General features: G+C 28.0%; 5 protein-coding genes across 20 annotated transcripts in view; 2 read left to right on the top strand and 3 right to left on the bottom strand.

The window, feature by feature from the left end:
- LOC100644881 (protein lap4) overlaps positions 1–10,292 on the top strand; it is a 53,299-nt gene extending 43,007 nt beyond the window's left edge. For 7 of the 15 annotated variants that reach the window (XM_048405127.1, XM_048405125.1, XM_048405124.1 and 4 more), the window contains 9 exons: positions 2,583–3,026; positions 3,312–3,423; positions 3,503–3,559; positions 3,632–3,749; positions 5,172–5,277; positions 5,444–5,557; positions 5,650–5,778; positions 5,995–6,195; positions 7,148–10,292. In XM_048405127.1, coding sequence (XP_048261084.1) covers positions 2,583–3,026; positions 3,312–3,423; positions 3,503–3,559; positions 3,632–3,749; positions 5,172–5,277; positions 5,444–5,557; positions 5,650–5,778; positions 5,995–6,195; positions 7,148–7,417 — 1,551 coding nt within the window. In that variant the 3' untranslated portion in view covers positions 7,418–10,292. Of the gene's footprint in view, positions 1–2,582; positions 3,027–3,311; positions 3,424–3,502; positions 3,560–3,631; positions 3,750–5,148; positions 5,278–5,443; positions 5,558–5,649; positions 5,779–5,994; positions 6,196–6,781; positions 6,928–7,147 lie in introns of those variants that run through there. The other 8 variants (XR_007223797.1, XR_007223798.1, XR_007223799.1 and 5 more) reach the window with 8 other exon arrangements.
- Positions 10,288–11,642, bottom strand: LOC100645367 (axonemal dynein light intermediate polypeptide 1). The gene is made up of 6 exons (XM_003395062.4): positions 11,461–11,642; positions 11,202–11,357; positions 11,005–11,137; positions 10,781–10,926; positions 10,507–10,704; positions 10,288–10,428 (listed from the first exon to the last, which is right to left on the bottom strand). The coding sequence occupies exons 1-6, from the start codon at positions 11,551–11,553 to the stop codon at positions 10,393–10,395; spliced, it is 762 nt and encodes a 253-aa protein (XP_003395110.3). The 5' UTR covers positions 11,554–11,642; the 3' UTR covers positions 10,288–10,392.
- A 119-nt stretch (positions 11,643–11,761) lies between these two features.
- LOC100645239 (alpha-2-macroglobulin receptor-associated protein) lies at positions 11,762–13,803 on the bottom strand. The gene is made up of 7 exons (XM_012308154.3): positions 13,518–13,803; positions 13,226–13,367; positions 12,983–13,153; positions 12,790–12,900; positions 12,590–12,701; positions 12,314–12,470; positions 11,762–12,236 (listed from the first exon to the last, which is right to left on the bottom strand). The coding sequence occupies exons 1-7, from the start codon at positions 13,716–13,718 to the stop codon at positions 12,033–12,035; spliced, it is 1,098 nt and encodes a 365-aa protein (XP_012163544.1). The 5' UTR covers positions 13,719–13,803; the 3' UTR covers positions 11,762–12,032.
- A 359-nt stretch (positions 13,804–14,162) lies between these two features.
- Positions 14,163–18,460, bottom strand: LOC100645628 (programmed cell death 6-interacting protein). Its single transcript, XM_003395063.4, has 15 exons — positions 18,232–18,460; positions 17,795–17,910; positions 17,510–17,637; positions 17,121–17,399; positions 16,942–17,043; positions 16,640–16,862; positions 16,439–16,562; positions 16,193–16,370; positions 15,964–16,125; positions 15,733–15,876; positions 15,443–15,658; positions 15,198–15,347; positions 14,986–15,127; positions 14,721–14,909; positions 14,163–14,640 (listed from the first exon to the last, which is right to left on the bottom strand). The coding sequence occupies exons 1-15, from the start codon at positions 18,435–18,437 to the stop codon at positions 14,534–14,536; spliced, it is 2,466 nt and encodes an 821-aa protein (XP_003395111.1). The 5' UTR covers positions 18,438–18,460; the 3' UTR covers positions 14,163–14,533.
- A 415-nt stretch (positions 18,461–18,875) lies between these two features.
- Positions 18,876–21,835, top strand: LOC105665683 (transmembrane and ubiquitin-like domain-containing protein 1). 2 transcript variants are annotated; one of them, XM_012308155.3, is made up of 5 exons: positions 18,876–18,995; positions 19,576–19,893; positions 19,969–20,266; positions 20,380–20,778; positions 20,931–21,835. In XM_012308155.3, exons 2-5 carry the CDS (start codon positions 19,596–19,598, stop codon positions 20,989–20,991), a joined length of 1,056 nt encoding a protein of 351 aa, XP_012163545.1. In that variant the 5' UTR covers positions 18,876–18,995; positions 19,576–19,595; the 3' UTR covers positions 20,992–21,835. The 2 variants fall into 2 exon arrangements, with proteins under 2 accessions (XP_012163545.1, XP_020718282.1); XM_020862623.2 differs by lacking the exon at positions 18,876–18,995 and adding an exon at positions 19,339–19,363.
- The last annotated feature ends 108 nt before the right edge of the window (positions 21,836–21,943 follow it).

Genomic DNA, 21,943 nt, shown 5'->3' with positions numbered 1-21,943 from the left:
TTTTAATTTTTATTGCCCTTCGAATGATTGTACATTTTACATAAGTTTATATGAATTTCTCAATTTGATATCAAATAGTTTTATTATTTGTCAGTACTCATACACTCATCATAAGTCTTATTACTTATTTTTAATATATGACGCATGAAATGTACATTTGTCAGTGTTCTTAGCGTCGCATGCTCTCCTGAGCGGCAAAACAAGAGATGTTTCACATGTTTGCAGACAGTGGAAGGTGATAGCGCTACTTTGGCTGCCCTCTAACAGGAGTGAGTCGTTCGACCCTCTACTCATTTTCCCTGTGTCTACGTCCATACCTCTGAATTCGCGGGACTGTGCCATAATAAAATTATTCTAAGGAATTCATGTCGTTAACTCGCATAATCATGGTGTTTAATGCGTTTCATGAGTATCACTATTGTACAATTTAACTATCGTTACTCCGTTTGTTACTGATACTGCCATTATAATATTAAGTGTAATTATTGCGAATATGCTGACTGGCTAGGTTGATTCTCTGTGATTGGTTTCTTGTTTTGGTCCAAGAATGGGGTCAAGATTTTAATCATCACGAAAATGTGATATCGTCTTTAACTACAGACTCTTGTGTACATATTCATCACTCCTTCGTTCATGAATATCGGTTGAAAGATGAACATGAAAAGATACTTCTGTGATAGGTAGACAGATGTCATAGACGACAAGAACTTCCCACGTATTTACCGAATATTTTTTAGCGATATTTGTACATTGATTCTTAAACTTATTTTACAATCTATTTTGAAAGATTGGAAACGTATGTTGGACGACTACTACAATTCATTAAGCTTAAAGAAATTAGATCAACTTCTGGGTACTGGATCAAAAATTACTGAAAGTAAGAAAAGATATAAGACAGCAAATGATTCCTGTTCCAATATGAGTGGCAAGTAACAAGTGTATTATGTTTCTATAAATTTTTATAATAATATACTTGAAACTTACATCACACTGAAGACAGGCATTATTGATCTTTTCCTTTGTGATACACGACTTGATGACTGGAGAAGTAAGAGTCTATATTCTTATCTAAAAAAATAATAACTTCCAAATTATTATATTTAGGGTACCTTTGATATATTATTTTTAATGATCTTATTTGTTTAGTATTCTCTATTTATATAGTGTTAAGAAAAAATCAGTAGTTAATTTTACTGATATTTTTACAAATATTTTGGTATACTATATAGAAAATATACTAGAACTGTCTTTTTTATTTTAAGCTAGAATATTTTACTACTACCACAAATATAAGCATTATTGTATCATAAAGGATATCTTTTATGTTGTAATTCACAATTCATATCATGTTTCATTCATTTAAAGCTGTATATCATTGAAAACAAAGATAATAATCAATGCGTGTATCACTAAATAGGGAGTGTACCCAAAAAATGTCAAGTTTTAATTATTTATATTACTATATAATGTACAGTTAAAGTAAACAAAGCAAAAGTGAAATGCAACGTCTATTGAGACATAAAATATTATTTGATAAGGTATTTGTGCATCTAACATCTTTTTGTAAGTTATAAATGCCAGTACTCTTGGATGGTTACCTCTACAGTAAACTCATATCATTATTAAAATATAAATCAATGTACTGTATTCTACGAATGTTCTATAAATGTTATATGTTGATATAAATCTAATGGACCAGATGTTTATATATTATTACAAAGTATAAAGATAAGATAGTATTTATCTAATTATAAAAAAAGAATTATATATATATGTTAATGTTGAAGTTCCAGTTGACCGACATAAAGATGAAATACATGCAGTGCTTTATTCAAATGTATCAATGCGACAGGTTCTTCTGAAAGTGAATTGCATTTTATCCCATTAGCGCTATTAACTACAAGAGAATACATTTTTCATGTTCATATTTAGTAACGCAAAGATCACAGTTCCTGTTATTGAATTATAATTTGGGATAAAAGTTACCTAGTTATGACATTTCAGAATATCTTATGGTGCATTGATATATATGAAAAGGTGATGGATAGAGGGTACAAATATGAGGTAACTTTATAAAGTCGATTTTAATATACTTAAAATCATTGGAAGGGTATACAAATAAAAATTATGCGCAAAGCTGCATTAATTGTTGCAATAATAGTACAATTGATATAATATTGAATGTATAGATGGTAAAAGAAGAAAAATATTGAATGAATAAGTTCAAAACTGATTCCTTTTTAATTCTAATATAGATTTTGTATGAAATGTAGTATTGGAAATAAATCTGTTTTTTGAAGTATAGTTACAAATTTTATAAAAAGTAAGTTTATTAAACTCAAAGGATGCAGAAATGAGAAATGTTTTCTTATTTGATGATTTCTTATATTATGATATAAATATTACACATTTTTATTTCTTGTTAATCAATTAGTTGTCAGAAATTATTTTGTTAATCTGTTGTATATAGTTGTATATTTACATAGTGCCTAACTAATAATTTCGCATTTTTACTGCATTCTATATTCCAGTAGAAAATTATTTTAACTTTACTAATACAAATCTTCATGTTATTTACTCAGTCACTGAGCAAAGAGAGAGATGGAACTTCAGTGGACAGTCCATCGCCCCAATCTCCGGTCTCTACTCTTACTTCATCAATGAATTTTGATCACACTACTGCTGTCCAAAGCTTGCCCTCTCCAAAGAAAAAAAATTCCATACCGAAACGTAGTATTACATTTGCTGATCTTCCTCCCAGTTCTAGAAAAGAACCAATTAATTATCCAACTTCAACAAATGAATATCCTTCATCTTTGCATGATAATAGATATATTTCTGATCCTCAAATTACTTCTTATAAGAAAGTCTATCAAAATCCTATCCAAACTACTCAGTACTCATCTCGTTCCAAACTTCCTCCTACACCTTTGACTGCTCCTCCATACATGGGAGATTATGGCACTTCAGTCACTTTTGATAAACGACAGAACGCACGCTCTGTTGGTGGGAGTAATCAGGTTGAGGTGGGTTTTAAGAAGCATGTTTAAAAAATCTAGCACTAATGCACTATCTTTCTTTGTTCTTTACCAAGAATGTTGAAGCGTTTAAATCGCAGAATTTTACTGCATAAGAATTATAACACCCGTGTTAACAAAATTATTTGGTATTATTTAAATACAAATCAAATGCATGTAGTAGGTTCAAATGTGCATATTGAAAGTGGAATTGTTATAAAAAAGATAGATTAAAATTTATATTTTTATAAGAATTATTTTTATCAAATATTAATGTGTTATTTTAAAATACAGCTTTCACCAACACCATCACCAACACCACCTTTAGTGAAGATGTCAGTTAGCGATAAAAAGAAATTGTTTGAAAGTGCCATGGAGGAACATTTGAAACCTTCCCCTAAGCCAGGTAGATATTATTTTATATATTTATATAAACAAATTTTAAATACGATATATTATTTTTGTGTTCATTATCATTTTTCTAGAAAAAGTATTCAGTTTTCTAAGTCAAGATGAAGTTGAAAAAATGAAACAAGAAGAAGGTATAGTATTCGTTAATTATATTATTAAATTCTTAATTCGTACAATTAACAAATATTATTGTGCATTTTCAGAAAAAAAGATAGCTACTCTAACGCGGGATGAATTAAAATCATGGGCTCAACTCGATGAAAACGAAGGCTTGGAAGATTTAGAAGAAACATTAGAAGATCAGGATAACCGGCGACCTAAGTAAGCTAAGTTGTACTCATTCTACGCATTTGAACGTGTGATTATTAAAACTTTTTTACCTTATTATTTCTTTCTTGTTTCCACTTCTTTGTGTCTGCATATTACAACAAGAAAAATAAAAGAGAATATACTGCTTAATAAAAAATTGCATACTTGATGCATCAATGCTAAAAAATATGATGGCTATAAAATTGATGTTTTGAAATTTTTACAGCTCTAAAAAATAATATCTAATAATCTAATAATATAATAATACAATCTCATTTCAACAAATTTTGCTCGGCCATAGAATTTTTTTGCAACAATATAACTTCTTAAACAATGCCCATACAAAATATTGTAGTAATGTATTAAAAAGAACAAGAAAACAGAATTAATTTGCTTTACATAAATGAGTATTATAGCATTTTTTCCATTGTAGTACGTGTTCTGTATATGAAACTATGAAATAATGTAATTATCTTTCAGTTGTAAGATGCTAAACATATCTATCTATTATACGTGTATTGTACAAGACAGGCAATTATCTTTCGATTGAAAAATGATTGTGTTTATATAATTACCAAATGTTTTACAAGTATTAATTGTTAGTTTAAATAGATATTCTTTATATATTTAGTAAAATTGTATTTTTATAGTAAAATTGTAGTTTAAAAAGTACTCCGACGTTTCATACGAAATGACTGGACATCGTGTATATATCAGTATTTTTATACCTGCGATAAATATTATATGTATATATAATTTATATCAGTGCTTTTTGTTGTAGTTGTTACTTCATCATAAAGCGTGCATGCTCATTATAATTATCGTATAAATGACTTTGCTAGGAATTAGCGACTGCTTTTTTTTATAAAATAACGTGTATTTGTACATAGGCTTATGAAATTCACATTCACATTGTACATTGCAGTTCAGGTTGTGGTTGTGCTTACACAGGCATTTACTGCACATTATAATTACATATTCCATTCTTCAATAAGACCAAATCATAAGTTTATAAAAATTATGTATATCGGAATATAATTTTCACAAAAACTTCACGCTTTAATACATTTTCTTCACACGCATTGCAAGCGCACTTCAAAGATTCCAAAGAATAATTATTATTTATCTAATGTTAATACTTGCTTCCATTTTCATTTATGTGAATGTCTTATTACCTCTTAAATCCATAATATAAAAGTAATTCTTCTTTGGAATCTCTTAGCACCGATCCAATCACATTATTCATAGATTTATAGTTGATGTGTGGTGTAGTCTAATTTTTTTGTATTGTTATCTCGTTTGTATATAAGTCGTACAATATTTTTTTAGCCTTTGTATTGAACGTTGCTTTTGTACTTCTTCTTTTAATGAATAAACATTAAAACTGTGGCACATGTATATGATTTGTCAGTGTGCATGCTCGTTACCTTGCAGTAGCCGACTGAGTTCGCGAAGTTCGATCCCCCTTCTGCAGAATCTTCCAAGCAGTGTAAGGACAGCAAAAGCAGAACGTCGCTTGAAAGAGAGACTGATACAGGAGGTATTACTTTTTTAATATATTTTTAACCATTCAAATTTCTCATTTATCACAATTAAATATTCCAAATTGTTCTGTATTTTAAATAATTCTGTTGAGACACTAATGTTTAAAATGACTTAATACGGATATAATATTTGTGTTTCTTATTCAATTTTTTATTGCATAGGGTATAATTTCTGATGAAGATGAAGAAAGTCATTTGAGTCCTGCTGAACAAAGAGCACTAAGAGCAGAGAAGCGTGCAGCATGGAGACAAGCACGTTTAAAATCTCTGGAACAGGTAATTTTCTTATAATGCTCTTTTTCACATCTGAAAAATTCATATATTAAATAGTATTTACATTTATTCCCATGTTAAATGGTTATATTCAGGATGCTATTCAAGCACAGATGGTAATTAAGAAAATGAGTGAAATGATGGATACTACAAATAAGGCAGATCCTATGCAGGATTCTACAGATGCTGTTACTGCTGTTTCTGAAATAGAAAAGACAGCCGATGTAAGCATTTGTAATGTACCTTTGCTCTAGTCATACCACCAGCAAACTAAAACAATAAACATAATCTAACGATGTGTTTAAAACAGATTAACCAGCATTTTTTTATTGTACTACTAATTACTTCTTTGCTCGCCAGTAGTTCTAACTTAGTGTTCGTACATTTACAATGTTATGTTAACTACAGTGGTACTCCCTTTGTCTGTCTTACTATCATAGTTCACTACGTTACGGCCGTCTAGTGCAGATTTTCCCAAACTTGCTGTACGCAGCAAGGTGGGTCCCCCTAAAGAGATACGCGAATCCGAGAAAGTAGTGGACGAGAAGGTCACTCGACGTACCGAGGAATACGTGGATGAGGTGACGGGTGAACGGCGTGTCCGTACAGTTGAATACGTCGAGAAGCTCATTGAGCGACAGGTATTATAAATTCTAGAGTTTGCACAAAATTTAAGCACCGAATATTATCTGTTCACATCATCGATTCGGGACGTGTTTTAAGTGAAGTTTTTTAACTGTTGTACTGGAACTTCAATATGGCATTGGCATTTAATTGATGAATGAAAAAGTACCAATATAATATTGTTATGGAAGTTTATACTGTAACTAGTTAAAATTATTGGAAAATTACTATGGTGTGTAATATAATTACAATTCGAAGTTTTAGTACAAGCAATGACATAATAAAAAGAAGTTCAATCATAATAAAAAGAATCAAATTAAGATATGGCAAAATCTATGTTAATGCTCCAATTAACATAATTAGGAAAAGGTGATATTCACAAAAGTTTGAAGGGAAAAGGGAAATAAAGTAGTATTTTTTTTAGAGAGAAAGAGAGAATATGTGTTGCTTGTGTACTGTGTCTTATTTGTGTATGTGCGCTCATATATTTATAGTTTTAGAATAATTATGTGTGTGTATATGCATGCTGCTTTAAAAATATTTTGCTTTAATGCACAAGAATAATGGAAAAACTAGTTCAATGGTTGTATTTATTGTTCCAAGAATCCAGCACTGACCATGGAAGTGCAACCTGCACCACCTTGAGCAATTGATTTCATTTCTACTGATCACTAACAAATTCTTCTCGTACTATTGGTAATGCTACTATTGATCTTTCTTATCCACTACTTACTTAAGCATGTATAAAGGTATTTTCTTTTCAAATAATATTTTACTATAATTATTTTGGTGGTATTGCTATATATCAAGTACTACTACTGTAAAAATGTTATAAGTTTCATCCAATTCTAAAATATATTTTTTTTTTTGTTGTACGTTTATCGTAATGAAATTAATAATTACACGTATCAATGCAGAAATTTCTCTGGTCTACTTCAGCATTTGCAATGTATATATTTATGTAATTAGGTTGAAACTCTACGAGAAAAAATTATATCATTGGAACTAAGTAATGCAGAAGATGAATTAGAAAGTATTATCGGAACAGGAGCCAGCGACGCTGAAAGCGAAAGTGAAGAGATTACTGGACAACCTTCTAATGTGAATACCATGCAAGAGAAAACTGAAACAATTATACCTACAAGTGCCACTGAAGATGCCGCTCCTAAAATAAGTGCAAATACTATTCTAGTTTCAAAGAAAAAGAAACGAAAACGTTCGAAAAAAGGTCGTCATTGACCTCAGATAGAAATGTTGGTGCAAAATGGAGAAAGACATATGGAAGAACGATTGTGAAATATTTTCTTTTTTTTATTATATCATTGTGAAAGTGTGTTCTAATAATGCATACTTTGCATTACATCAATCTACTTCATGCATTTCAGAATTCAAATCCTTACTATATTGGTGCATATAATATTTAAAAGATTCCTCATTGCGCGCTGCTTTTTTTTGAAGCACACATATGTATACATAATACGTAAAATATAATTTCATATTCACTATTTAACGTAACTGATTAGATATATTCAGAATTATGTTTATTTCTTTCATAGATCGTGCTATGTTTCTGATATTAACATAGTGACATAATGCATGTGTGATTAGTATTATCGCATCATATTTTTATCTGGATTGGTGCAACATAGTAATTGTAATTAGCGCAATCGATTTCCTTATTTCTTTATACATCATAGAATTTGTATTTTATACTTGTTTCATAAGATTTGTCTCCTGCGTAATACCGATAAAAAATATTTCAATGGTGAAAAAATTAGAATATAATATCAAAGTAGTATTTTTATAGTCAGTACTATGATCATATATCCTATGAAATATATTTATTGAGATCAGTTTATACAAAAAATTCATGTGATTCAATATTCGTTGTTCTATATAAAATGATACACATTCCTTTTTGCAATTTTTATTTTGTTTCGTAGTTTAAATAATATATTTTACTATAATCAATTCCTCAATTTAAATAGGAACACAGGAGCAGTATTTTTGGTCACTGAAACGAACAATATACAAATGAAAAGATTTTAATCAAATCGTAATAAATAATTGGTTTCCAGACATATGTAAAATATGTTATTAGTTAGCTTAAAAATGAAAAATAACGTAAACTACAGCTATTTGTTGTGGTTTGTAAAGTATTTTATTTATTTTTCTTTAGTGATAAGTATATTAATATATATGTTCTGTAAAATTGTTTTAATATACTTTAAGATTCATTTTAAAAAGCACATATATTTAATCTCATTGTTAAATATCGACATAGTTTTTGATCATTCATCATTAGGAAGAAATTTATTTAAAGTTTATTATCCATCCTAATGTCAAAGTTGCCACTAAAATGTAATAAATACCAAGTATTAAATTTTTTAATTGTTTAAAATATATTATTACTATACATATTCATGATTTCGTTCTTTTAAAAATTTTGTTGTTTTAATTTATTTATACTAACGATAACTATATTTTATCGTTGACATTTTTTATTTCACAATATATTCAATAATTTCATGATTAAACAATGTTCTCGCATATTTAAAAGTACACAAAAAGAGTTAGCCAATATGTAACAAATAGATGTAAAAATGGCGGAGATTTGAAGCAAGATTAAAATCTTTACTTTATTAAAAGAATAAAATGTCGACTACAATTGAAGAAGCGGAATATATAAAATATACGCTGTTTCTTTATCGCTGACTATAACAGTACCTTCTAATAAACATGTATGTGTGAGATTACAAAAAATATAATTTCTATATAAAAACTTCTATAATAATGTTAAATACTTCGTAAGTATATTATCTGGTAATATAAACCAATAATATTTGTAATCTCGTGTAGTTCAAAATACTTACCTATGTTGAAATTGCAACATACACAGGTAAAAAAAATTGAAAATCATAATAGTTTTACTATTTGTGTTTTAGATATAACTTTTTGTATTCTTCATATGTTTGCAATAGTAAGATGATTCACCTTAAATATAAAAATATCATTTTATATAGATCATATACATTCTTCAGTGAAACAGACCATATTATTAGTATTAAGATCTTTACAAATTATACATATAAAATTAAATATGTAGCATAAGTAAACATTAATTGAGACAAGTATACTATTAACTGCGGTGTAAAGTGCGATTAAAGGAGCGGGACCAATTTATTAAATTATTCATAAGATTGTAAAAGAAAAAATATATGCAAAACATCTTTTTTCCATATAACTGTTATATGTAGTTTAATGCCTATTGTCAGCATTATAATTGGTCTTGGCATAATCTTCTGGAATTGTATGAAAATTATAATGTGCCAATATTAACTATATCTTTATAGCGGTTTAAAATGTAAACACTTTTCAAATAGGATTTGGAACCTTTTTATAATATTAGGAGTAGCATAATATATAGAAAACACTGTAATAATTATAGTGTTAAATATCGTATAAAATATTTTGGCATAATAATTACTTTTAACAAATTATAAAATTTTATTAAAACAGTTCTCTGAAATTAAATTCATAACTAAATTAATTAGAATGTGAATTTTTTAAAAATCCCACCATTCTTTAACACTATAACATGTTGACAAATCATATCATGTTATGAAATTGTATTATTCTTAATTATAAATGATAAACTTACAGTTGGAAACTCCTATTTTAGAAGTACTTTACATCGACGTTAAATCCAACAATAGGCATAATTTTTATGTACTTTTGGAATCTTTGTATTTGTCTTTACTTTAATAATTAATTATAAAAAGGAATATTACATTCTGCCACGTATATTTTATATTTTGATAATACAGTATATCTGGTTATATTGAATAATAAACTGAAGCTGCTAATTTATATAAATAATAAAGTTTAAAAAATGTATTTTATACAATATGATAAAAAACGTTTCATGCAACTATTACCATAATATTTGTGGTATTACTATATGTTGACAAATTAAAAATGTATTTATTTATCTATGTTTTCTATTGAACAACATTTATACATCTTACAATGTTCAACAAATTTGTAAACGAAAGATATATGTAAGTGCAAATTAATTCAAGAAATAAGAAAATAAATAAAGTATCTTAACGTTTTTATATTGGTCTTATTACGAAATTAAAATAAATGGAATTGAAAGTATTCATAAAAAATAATGTATCTTCTTTTATCGTGCATTATCATTTATGCTTATTTTATCTCTTTGGCGCAATAATTCCCTCTAACTGTGCCTGAAATAAAAATAATGCTAAGTAATGAAATTTTTACAGTTGTCTAGGATTCATATAAAAATTGTATATAAATATTACTTTCAGTTGCTGATTTGTCTTTTTCAAAAATTGTATTTCTTCCATGTGCTTTTTTTCTTCAGCTTCCCGTAGTTCAGCTGCTCTCCTTTCAGCCTGTTCAGATTTCTGTTTTAATTCAATAACTGTTTTTTCTAATTCAGCCTTCTGTAATTGTAGCTCATCTGCAGCAGCAATTAAATCTTCTTTTCCTTGTTCAGCCTTTAAAAATCATGTCGAAGTTATAACATTTCTTAATGCATATCATCTTGTGTATTAAGAAAAAAACAGTACATACTTGTAAAGCTTTACGCATACCGAAAGCAATACTGCTTTGATACAAAGTTTGGTATGCAGCTAATGTCATCTTAAGTTCGTCTCGAATTCTAAGTAAAAGTAATCCACGTTCTGCACAGTTTATTGTTACCTGGCGTATTATTTCATCTATTAAACAGTATTATTAAACAATTATAATTTCGATAATATGATACTTAAAATTAACGTCCAATTAAAGACTTTTACCAAAACATTGCGTATAAAGTTCTCTACGTACTGGACAAATGCCAGTTTCTCTTGCTTGTCTTTGTTGCAATTTCATGTCTAGATGTTCTTGTAAATTAATAACATCTAGTCTTGTTGCTGGTATACTTGATATCTGATATGAAATAACATATTAGAAATTGTAGTACATTATTTATCAAAACATAAAAATACCACACTTTTTGAGTCCAAATTTGACCATCCTCTTCCCATTGTTTAGGTGGCAAAATTCTATTGAGAATTTCAGAAGTTTCATGTCTTGTATCAAGCGTAGGAATAGTGGTTTCAACTTTACAGACTGTTACTCCGATTTTGGGTGCTTGTTCTTTAAGTGCCTATTGTAATAAGAAATGTTGGATGATTTGTAATAAATTATAGATATAACTAGTTTGATAGTAGTAAGAAAAATGGTATTTGCTTTATTAGTGAACATTATACCTTTTCTGGACGGACTGTAACTAAGACTGGATTATCGTATTTAACCAAAGTATCCATATTAGGAATAGTGCGATCTTTTATTGCCGTTGCCATTATATTACTGATTTATCCGGGCTTTATTCGTTAATAATCAATATATTCCACAGAAAGAAATCGTTTACAGGCATCTATAAATATTTAATTGTTTATTTGCACTATAAAGCGAGTTTGAATCTATGAACAATTGTCATAGCAATATTGATGTAACATATGTTACTAAGTAAAATATAGTTAATACAAGAGATTAGGGAAGAGCTTAATGTATTAATTAGATAATACAACTTTTATTATTGTAAACATGATAAAATCATATAAATTATTTATATAATATTCTCTTATGTATGTAATTATTTTTAAAAATATATCATGTACATGCAATATAAAATAATACAATTTTCAAACTAGATATTTGTAAATCTCAAATTCGTATCAAAACTTTTTAATATCTCTATTAAAACTATTAAAATAACTTTTAGTTACAATTAAACTATTATAAAAGTAATAACATTTATGTAAATTTGTTGATATGTATATTATAGTTCAGAATGTCTTTGCAAAATCCTTGTTTCAAGATCTGCATGAAGCTTTTGAACAGTTCTCGAGTGTTTTTTAATATGATGTTCCATAGTAGAATTTTCTATATCATACGGTTTTCCTTGACGTGCGGCTTCTAAAGCAGCTTCCGTGTGTAAATGACGCAATTTCAACAATCTTCCTTCATAGTGTAACAGTTCCTCCTAATAATAAAATACAATATCAATAATATATCAAGTATAGAAATAAAATTCCAATAGTTATACGTGTATATAAATACCTTTAACGAAGCACGTTCTTCTGGAGAGAATTGAGATTTTAATACAATACGCCATAAGTCTTGAACTTTTGGTTCTATAAATTCTTTATGATTTGGTCCTTTTGCAGTTAATCTATCCAAACGATCAAATCCATTTCTAATTTCCAAATGTTTTCCTCTGAAATTATACATTTATTCAATTCAATTACACATTTAAAAGTTAAATTATATGTTTAAAAGTAGTGAAATATCCACTATATTTTTGTAATACTAATTATATATGTGGAATATTTATACCTAAGTAAAGATGCTTTTTCTAAATAATCTAACTGTTTTTCAGGAATCTTGTTAGAAATTTCTTCCTTGTGATCTATTTCGTTCCAACTCTCTGGTTTATGATGTAGACTGTCTGTATATATGAAATGACAAATATGAAATTTATTTTATTTACTTTAAGTTATTGTATTTTATAATATACATATAATGAAATTACTAACTTTTATATGTTTCTGGATCACCAGCTTCTACATCTTTCAAAAGATTCATGTATTCATCCACTTTATCTTGATGATGCTGAAACTCTTCCTTTAGAGTTTGTAGTTCTTCATCTATATTTTTATTATATTTATTAAGTACAATTAAACAATGTTGAGATTAAAAATGTAAATAGTTCTCTTACATGGCACTTACGTGTAAAACCTGCCAATTCAGCTTTAGCCCACAGTTTGTTCAATCTGCTATCTTTAAAAACATCTCTCGAAATATAATTATTACCATCATTTAAAGCTTTATGTCTCTTTAATAATTCTGGGTTCTCTGTATCTTCAAAGTACTCCAATAATCCATAAGTGCTCATAATTCCTTTAAAAAACAAAAATTCAATACAAAATACATATTATAAATATACTAAAGTCATCTTTTGTTTCAGATTACCGATTAATTTTTTCCTTAAACGCGCTTCTTCTTCGCCATTTGGATCTTTCCCTTCAGACTTAAAATGTTTATACGCAATTTCTTCTTTATCGTGGATTTTCAGATCACTGAATATTGACTGCAGTTTTGTATCTGTCAAACGCTACAAAAAAGATTAATCTGCATGTATATATTTTTACATATATTAGTAATATATCTTTACATATATATATATATATATATATATATATATATATATATATACATTTTTACATATATTAGAAATATATCTTTGTAATATATTAATTCTTACATTTTTCGCTTTTACCCATAGTACATTTAATTTTGCCATACGAAATGGTTTGTCCAATTCACGAAGAGAGGTTGGGAATTGTAAAGGATCTTCATATTTCGGTTTATTTGCTTCTACAGAATATTTACTAAATGCAGCAGTTATATGAAATAACAGAACACATAAACTTATTGATAAAAAGGTTCTGCTTAAAAATGCCATAATTTTCCACTTTCAACAACTTCGTCTACTTCCGTATAGAATACAAAATTAGGTATGTGATCATTTGCTGACATATGCAGATAATCATCTTCTGACATATACAGATTCATTTGATAGGCTTTTGCAGAAATACGTACATATGTATTAGGAAAATACTCTATTGCAGAATCTTTTCAGTTTATTTTTTTAATTGAGAGAGAAAAAAATATATGTATAAATATTATGCCGTATCATAAATATTTATTAAAATCAAAAGTAAATGTAGTGAATTCCTTAGTAATTACATTTAAAAATTTTACATTTGTTTCAATTTATTACAGAGAATTATCGTATACAATTTAAGAATAAAAACATCAAATTTTTATGCATTGAAATACTGCTAATGCATAGGATTGTATGTTTATAAATACAAGAAAGGTTAAAATATTAGCAACAATGAAATAATTACGATTTGTAGGCGTTATAATTATTGACTACAATATATTATGTTACAAAATATATTTATAAATTGCACGAGCATTATCGTATTTAAATCTTTTTTCTGAAGCAACGTTTAAGGCTTACCACATATCACGTAGTAATACATTCTATATCAATATTCAATTATATAAAATACAATAACAATCAAGGAATATAATTTCTTCAAAATTGATTTTCAACATATAATTTCTTTACTGCTCGTTACTGGACAGATTGAAACGTATTTCGCATTAACTTCCATAACGTTATATCATATACATTTTTTTTCATTCTTATAAATTCCGCATGCTATATTATGCAATCACAGTATACGTATATAAAATATTATTCATTCTTCAAAACGGATGTCCTTGGCGAGGATGTTGATTACCGCCATAACGTGGCAGAGTTGCGTATCCACCATAAGGAGCCGGAGGCATATTTTGGTACGGATTATAACCTCCTAAAAGTAAAATTCCAAATATAAAGTATATTCCGAAATGTCATGCAACAATATGAATGATTCTGCATTTTTTATATCACCTTGCGCGGGGTAAGGCATTGTTGCATATGGATTATACGTTGTAGGCATAGGAGGGGAGATATATGTGGGATATGGTGTAGTAGGACCAGCTCCATATGGTACAGGCATTCCACCTTGGAAATGCGTAGGATACGGTAATTGCGATGATCCACTTTGTTCTGTTCCTGATTGGCTTTGTCCGGATGTTGCTAAATATTAACATTTTTTTTTAATGAACTGTGTAGAGGATATATGCAATATTATTTATAAAAATCTAATCTATACCTCCGTGATGAGATGGAATGTTAGGAGTTGGAGTTGGCCCAGTATGACTCAAATTTGTTGTTAAATCCTTCAGTAGTTCTTCTTTCTCGGTTTTCCGAGCAAAGCAGAAGTCCGATATTTTATTTTGGAAGACTACTAGCAACTATACAAATATAAGAAATTATAAATTTTAATTCTAATATAACATGAAAGGATTATGATCAGCTATTTACCTGTGTTAAATCATTATAAAATTTAGCACCTTCGTTTAGGTTGCCTTTCAATTCCTTAAATGCATCATAAGCAGCTGCTAATTTACATAACATTGCTTCTCTTGAACTACCTCTACCAGATTGTTCGGCTGTAAATTGTGTATGACACATCTAAAATTGTTTTCAAAATTAGTATGTATCATTTTAATTATTGTAAATATGCAAAATATTTATTACAATATAATTTTGTAATCCTTTATACATACCTGAATCTCAGCAATTAATTGTTCTTGGCGAGCAACGCTATCTCTCACTTGTTTTTGTAAAGGTCCATAAGTTTTTCCTATGCTTTCAACTGATAAATTTGGTTCATCAATTCCGCCATCTTTTGCAAGCGCTGACAAGAACGTTGCTTTCATATCGGTAATAGCAGATTTCAGTTCACTTTCTATAACATCGCGTTCTGTTTTTAGTGTTTCAATCTTAAAAGAAATTAATAGCATAAGTAATCTAAAAAAAATAATACAAAAAATATAACTTTGCATAAGATACCTACATCTTCCATTAATTTCCTAAGTTGAACAACAGTATTGGTTTCTTGAACTGCTGATCCAGTTGGCACAGCATTAATCAAATCATTTGCATGCAAACTTAAAGTTTCCATACTTTCCTTGTGATTTTCATATTTCTCGCGAACAACCTATAAGATATAATAATTATCTTAAAGGTTTGATGTAAATAATTATTTTACAAATCATCTTCCATGCATATATTAATACACGTTTACCTTATCAGCGGATACAGCATTATTGATAATTTCGCGATATTTCCGTAGAGTAATAGTAAATTGCTCTGTTAAACGACTGCTAGGTATTCTTGTCCAACGTTCTTTAAATTGCTCTCTTAATTGATCATCAGACTCACGTTCCTCTTGTAACATTCGTTCACACTATAAAAACAGTAATGATTGAACAGTTATATTGAAAAAAAAGTATATAATCCATGGATTTCTTTACCTCGTCCAAAAGTTCTTTATTTCTTTGTAATAGATCAGGCAATTCTTTCATAGAATTTTCCAAAGCTTGAATTCCGCCTGCATCTTTTACATATTGAGCCTTCTCTAATACGGATTGAGGTAACTCAGTTCCACTTGTATCTTCAATAGCAGCTGGTAAATTTAAACTTGCTAACACACTAAAAACATTATTATTAGACATCAAATAAAAATTCAGCATTTAAATATATTTACATAATCATCATACCCGTTTAAAATTTGTGTCATTTCGCGTAATTTAGATATTTCTGAATTAACCAATTCATTTCGACGAACTTCATAAGATGATAATGCTTGATGTACGCTAACAGGTAATAAATCAGCAAAAAGATCTAAAATTATATAATGTATATATAAAAGAAATTATACTAAAAAAAATTCTTTGAATTTGTTATTATATACAACAAACCTTTAAAGTTGGAGCTAAGAATTTCAGGCATTGATAACAGTTTTGCAACATTAGCTTTTCCAACTGGTTCCAAAGACTTTATATCTGGTATTCTTTCATGATAAATGAAATCATTATCCTTTTTTACTTCTGTTAGATTCCTCTGTGCTTTGTTAGCATAGTCTTGGAATAAGTGAGATTTGTTTGAACGTTGTTGCGCAGCTTTAAACAATTCCACAGCATGCTAAAAATGTGCATTTTAATTAATTTTGACTTATTTTCATGTTTACATATGTAATATATTTCCAGCTTTTAAGATTTACCTCTAATCTGGCAATTTCTTCTCCAATTGACTTGTTATTCTTGCATACCAATGATTGGTAAAATTCGGTCATTGCCCGATATCCAGCTTGTTTTCCTGCAATCTATTATTATTACATTATGAACAATTATTTTATATATTTTGTGTAAATTCCATATAAATAAAATTATAAATCCATACTAAAGGAACCCATTCTTTATCCCAAAATGCCCTAAAAATCTCCTTTTGAAATAATTTTAATGTATCCGCATACAATTCTTCTGCCTGTGCAGCTAGTTTAGCAATAATCCCATTTTTCATAGCATCATGGATTGCTTTATGTACAAATATTTCTTGAGCCTGAGCAAGCATTAATGCAGATAATGCTCCTAATGTTTCTGGACTGATATCTGGTGTTGGTTCTTGTTGAATAGCCATCATAACATTTGCTTTAAGATAATTAAAGATACCAGCAGATTGCTAAAATTCATACAATATTTAGATGAATCATTTTTTATACCAAAGCAAATTGAATATTTATATCATTTTCCAATTATATTATATTTAATTAATGGAATTAAAATATTTACTTGAAATAACTTTGCAGCCAGTTTCAATCCTTCATCACTTTCTAAAGACTGTGCTGCTGCAACTGAACTTTGCAAAGCAGCAATATTAAATAATACACAAACTTTTTCATATGCTAATGTACTAATTGCTGAAAAATCAAATATCATATATTATTTTAAATATCACAAAACCAATATTATTTGAAATATAATTCAAAATATTGATGTAATCAGTAATGGGTTTATCTTATCTTCATTCATTAATCAGTTAAGAATCTATGAAAAAGCATATTTAAAATAGCTTACTCAAACTGAGTTTTCCACCAAATATGGTACGATCAAATGCATCTTTCCATTTAAATGGAATTTGTAATTCATGAGCAGGTATCTTGCCTTCCAATGCACACAACTGATCATAGTAACTAGAAAAAAGAAGAAAACATAAATTTGATTTAAAAAGATGTCACTACTTAGAAATAAATTTTTATTAATTATTAATGATATTATTTTATTATATTATAATAATTGCATATATTTCAACATTAATTTATCAAAATTACATCAAAAGTACAAACGTAATAAAACACCACGAATCGCTAATCTTCGGTTGTTTTTAAAAATTTCTTCATTGGAATATTTCACATGAAATGCAAATTTCACGAAGCAGATTATAATAAAGTAGTCACATTTTTTAGTGTACTGTCATAATTAAAATTAAGATAATAATTAAAGATGAGTCATACCTGTATATAACCTCCAAAGAACTTTCATATTTCTCGAAAGCTCGCCACAAAGCATTATTCCTTAATTTACTAAAATCTGCGATTGCTTCCGTATAATCTTTTTGATCGTTTGCGTTATTATACGTTGATTTAATAATATTTGTAAGTGGTTTAATTACATCAACATCAGACGGTTTCTTCAACGGTACCGCAATTAGCTCAGCCATTTTGACGTGTAGGTCATGTGATTGAGATCGAACAAAATAGTATATCTTGACACATACATCATACTTATATCTGAGGTATATGGTAAACATACATATCTTACACGTATTCAATATTATGACATTTATTTTATACTACATTTTAAAATTTTACATTTAAACATTTTTTTATTTTTACTAAATATGAAGTAATATAATTTTGATTTATGATAAGAACGTCGCATGGAATAGGTAGATTTACGTTATTTTTTAATTTTTCAAGCAAGTTTATAAATACATGTATCTACATATATAAGGTTCATATAGTACTAACATGATGTAACTCGTTACATATTATTATATCATTTTGATTTCTATACGAATATAAAAAGTAATTCCGAATTATACCCTTATATATTATATATTATTTTGAAATAATTAAAAGAATTCGCGCCTTCTTATATGTCGCTGGTTGTCATAAATTATCTACGTCATCTCCAGATGTTTGTAGATGAGATTTTTATAAGTGGTTTTGGTGAAGCTTTAATTTTGTTCTGTTTTGTCTAATTTGTATAAATTGAGGTAAGAATAAGTGATTTGCAAAGGCGGCAAAGAATTATATAGGGTAACGGAAATTTTACTTTACGATATAAAGTAAACCGTATGAAGTTACTAAATTACTGTCTATGTTCAAACTTCCTTAAAATGTATAATAACATTCGCTTACTACTCTAGAAAATATTGAAAAAGTAATGCAAATTTATTATAATTGCTCAAGGTGTTACTCGTTTTATTGTGGAATTTTATTCCCATATATTAACTTATGTAGAAAAAATAATATCGATTTCACCTTAAAGACATTGAACTGAGAAATCAGGGTTATTTTTTTTTTGTTCATTACCAATATATGCATGAAAAGATTTTTAAGGAAGTAGCATTATTGTTATGTGGTATGAAAGTTGAATAATATAATTCTAAGTATTTTTGATGTGTAATATTTTATAATTGCAATTGACATGTAACAGACATAATATATATAACAAATATAAACATATTTGATGAATTATGAATCACTATAAATCATTCATGATTATTTAATCTTCTCACTTTCTGTAATGGTATTAATATTTTTGTTATTATATATTTATATTTATTTATACAGGTTAATTTTAGATCATAGAAATGACTCTAATCGAAGGCGTAGGAGATGAAGTAACAGATTTTTGTATTGTTGTGGTTGTGCTCTTAGTAGGATGGCTTGCCTGGTATTCCACAAGTATTACAGATCAACCATTAATACGCACAGTACTTGTAATACATCGAACACGCACACGTCTTGCTGAACTTAGAGCTACTCATCAAAATGCAAGCTCATTTACACGACCTCCAAATTTGGAGGTAACCGAAGAAGAAACTATAGAACCAATTACAGATGATAGTAATAGCACTTCACAAAATTGTCCTGAAACATCTATTGCAGGTGATATGTCATATTTAAAAATACTTCTAAAAACATAATAGAAACATTAGAACTATTTATTGTCTGTCACAATAGACACAAATGGAGAAATTTCTCCTGACACACATAGAATGTCTGAAGCAACAGCTACAGAGGAAGTACTTATTGAAGCTATGGATTCATTTAATGATAGTGCAACAAAGTTGCAAAAACAAACCAAAATAAACCCTCCGAAAGAGACTAGTATATCAACATCAACGTGTAATGAACCAATAGAACATGAATGTGAAAATCTTTCAGACACTAATGAAATTAGCATAAAACTAAAGTTTATAAACGATGATCAAAAAATGGTTACTGGTAGCCTGAAAGAATTACTTGGAGATTTTAAGAGGTTTCTATTATTTCTTTTTCTAAATAGATTTTTCATGTTAAAAAATATTTACAAGTGAAATATATATATATAAATAAATAAATATATATATAATGAATTTTTACATTTTTCAGGAGACATTTTCAAACAGAGCTTGATGCACAAAAATTAGTGCGTCTAGTTTTTAATGGCAGAGTATTGCAACCTGATAGTCAAACATTGGAAAAATGTGGCTTGTATAACAATTGTGTAGTTCATTGTTTGGTTCACCAACCACGACCAAATCCTGTACCATCTCAAGCATCAACATTAGATAATTCGTCGTCAATATATTTTAATCCTCAATCATTTCCTGAAATCCCTGTTGGTACAGGAATTAGTTCAGTACATAACGAATGGGATTTGAGTAGACCATTAGTGATCATTTTGACTGTCATGTTAAGTTTTGCTTGGTATTCCCGATACCACTATGCTCAATTTTTTACTGCGAGTACTACGCTCGCATTGTACGCCCTCACTGCAATTTTCGCAATGTCAGTAGCTTTAATATTATGTCATTAATTAGTAATATCTTTCTCAATCAAGACAAGAGAAATATTGCGTAAATTTATAATTTATAAGAAAGAAACTGATCAAGATATTACTTTGGAACATGATTTTGTAAACGTCGATATGTGTTTTTTAGTGTAACATCATTTGAACACATTGGTTCCGGACATCAAGAAGAACATGAAGAGTTACTGTGACTTTTAACAATGTATAAAAGAATTCACATGAATAAGAGGTGAAGTATACTTAGATAGTATGGTTGCATTTCAAATTTGAAATCAATTTATGTGCATTAAGCTCAATGTTTTTATTTATATATTTAATTTAATAAGAAAATTTCTTTGGGTTTATATAAAATATCACAATCATACATGGAAACATATATAACATTAAATAAATTTGGACGATTAGTATTTTACTAACTACTATTTTACTAACTGTTCGTTTAAATAGGCATATTTGTGAAATTAATTTTCGATAAATTTTATTGAACTGTTAAATTAGTCATAATAAATATTATAAACGATAATTGCAATGGCACTATATCATTTTGAACGCAAAATTTATTATATACTTCTACATTCGTTATATTTTTTAATGAATTTAAAATTTACATTACCTATATGTGACTTAAACTTGAATATGCTGTGTAACTATTATAAATTACAGTTATTAGAACAAAATCATTGTACTTTTATAATCTTCCAAAAATTTTAACATTAGAATGAAAATTATCTGTAATGATAACATTTTTTAAGTACCATTACGTGAATTGTTAAAAAAAATAAAAGTCATTAACAGTGTGTATATACATAACTCATAATGTATTAAGCAATCATAATTGTAATTTATTAGAAGATACACTTCATATTACTTCCAGAAAAGAAAATTCGTTACTTTTTTGAACAAACGATGTCATTGAAGACAGTGATTTATCGTTACTTTTGCAATACACTGTACTATAGTAGTTTATAGAAAAATCAAATTATGTGGTACTATCACAATTTTTATTAAATGCGAAATAAATAGTTATTTATTTGATGTTTTCTCACATGAGTATATTTTATAGTTTATTGATTGATTTTATGTAAATAAAAATTTATTTTTCATTTGAATTTAATAATATTAAAAAATGAATTAAATAGAAAA

The sequence above is a fragment of the Bombus terrestris genome, chromosome 4 (assembly GCF_910591885.1).
Source record: "Bombus terrestris chromosome 4, iyBomTerr1.2, whole genome shotgun sequence".
Lineage (NCBI taxonomy): Eukaryota > Metazoa > Arthropoda > Insecta > Hymenoptera > Apidae > Bombus > Bombus terrestris.
The sequence above is the reverse complement of the archived record's forward strand: the minus strand, read 5'-3'. Positions and strand labels throughout refer to the sequence as shown.

Coding starts and splice junctions, on each gene's coding strand:
- LOC100645367 (XM_003395062.4), bottom strand. CDS start 11,553: ATGGCAACGGCAATAAAAGATCGCACTATTCCTAATATGGATACTTTG. Junction 11,358..11,460: donor TTACAGTCCGTCCAGAAAAG/GTATAATGTTCA, acceptor TTATTACAATAG/GCACTTAAAGAACAAGCACC. Junction 10,927..11,004: donor ACTTTATACGCAATGTTTTG/GTAAAAGTCTTT, acceptor ACTGTTTAATAG/ATGAAATAATACGCCAGGTA.
- LOC100645239 (XM_012308154.3), bottom strand. CDS start 13,718: ATGGCATTTTTAAGCAGAACCTTTTTATCAATAAGTTTATGTGTTCTG. Junction 12,702..12,789: donor TGATCCAGAAACATATAAAA/GTTAGTAATTTC, acceptor TCATATATACAG/ACAGTCTACATCATAAACCA. Junction 12,471..12,589: donor GAAAAAGCATCTTTACTTAG/GTATAAATATTC, acceptor GTATAATTTCAG/AGGAAAACATTTGGAAATTA.
- LOC100645628 (XM_003395063.4), bottom strand. CDS start 18,437: ATGGCTGAGCTAATTGCGGTACCGTTGAAGAAACCGTCTGATGTTGAT. Junction 17,911..18,231: donor TCTTTGGAGGTTATATACAG/GTATGACTCATC, acceptor TCTTTTTTCTAG/TTACTATGATCAGTTGTGTG. Junction 15,128..15,197: donor TTTATAATGATTTAACACAG/GTAAATAGCTGA, acceptor ATATTTGTATAG/TTGCTAGTAGTCTTCCAAAA.
- LOC105665683 (XM_012308155.3), top strand. CDS start 19,596: ATGACTCTAATCGAAGGCGTAGGAGATGAAGTAACAGATTTTTGTATT. Junction 20,267..20,379: donor TTACTTGGAGATTTTAAGAG/GTTTCTATTATT, acceptor TACATTTTTCAG/GAGACATTTTCAAACAGAGC. Junction 20,779..20,930: donor CTCACTGCAATTTTCGCAAT/GTCAGTAGCTTT, acceptor TGTGTTTTTTAG/TGTAACATCATTTGAACACA.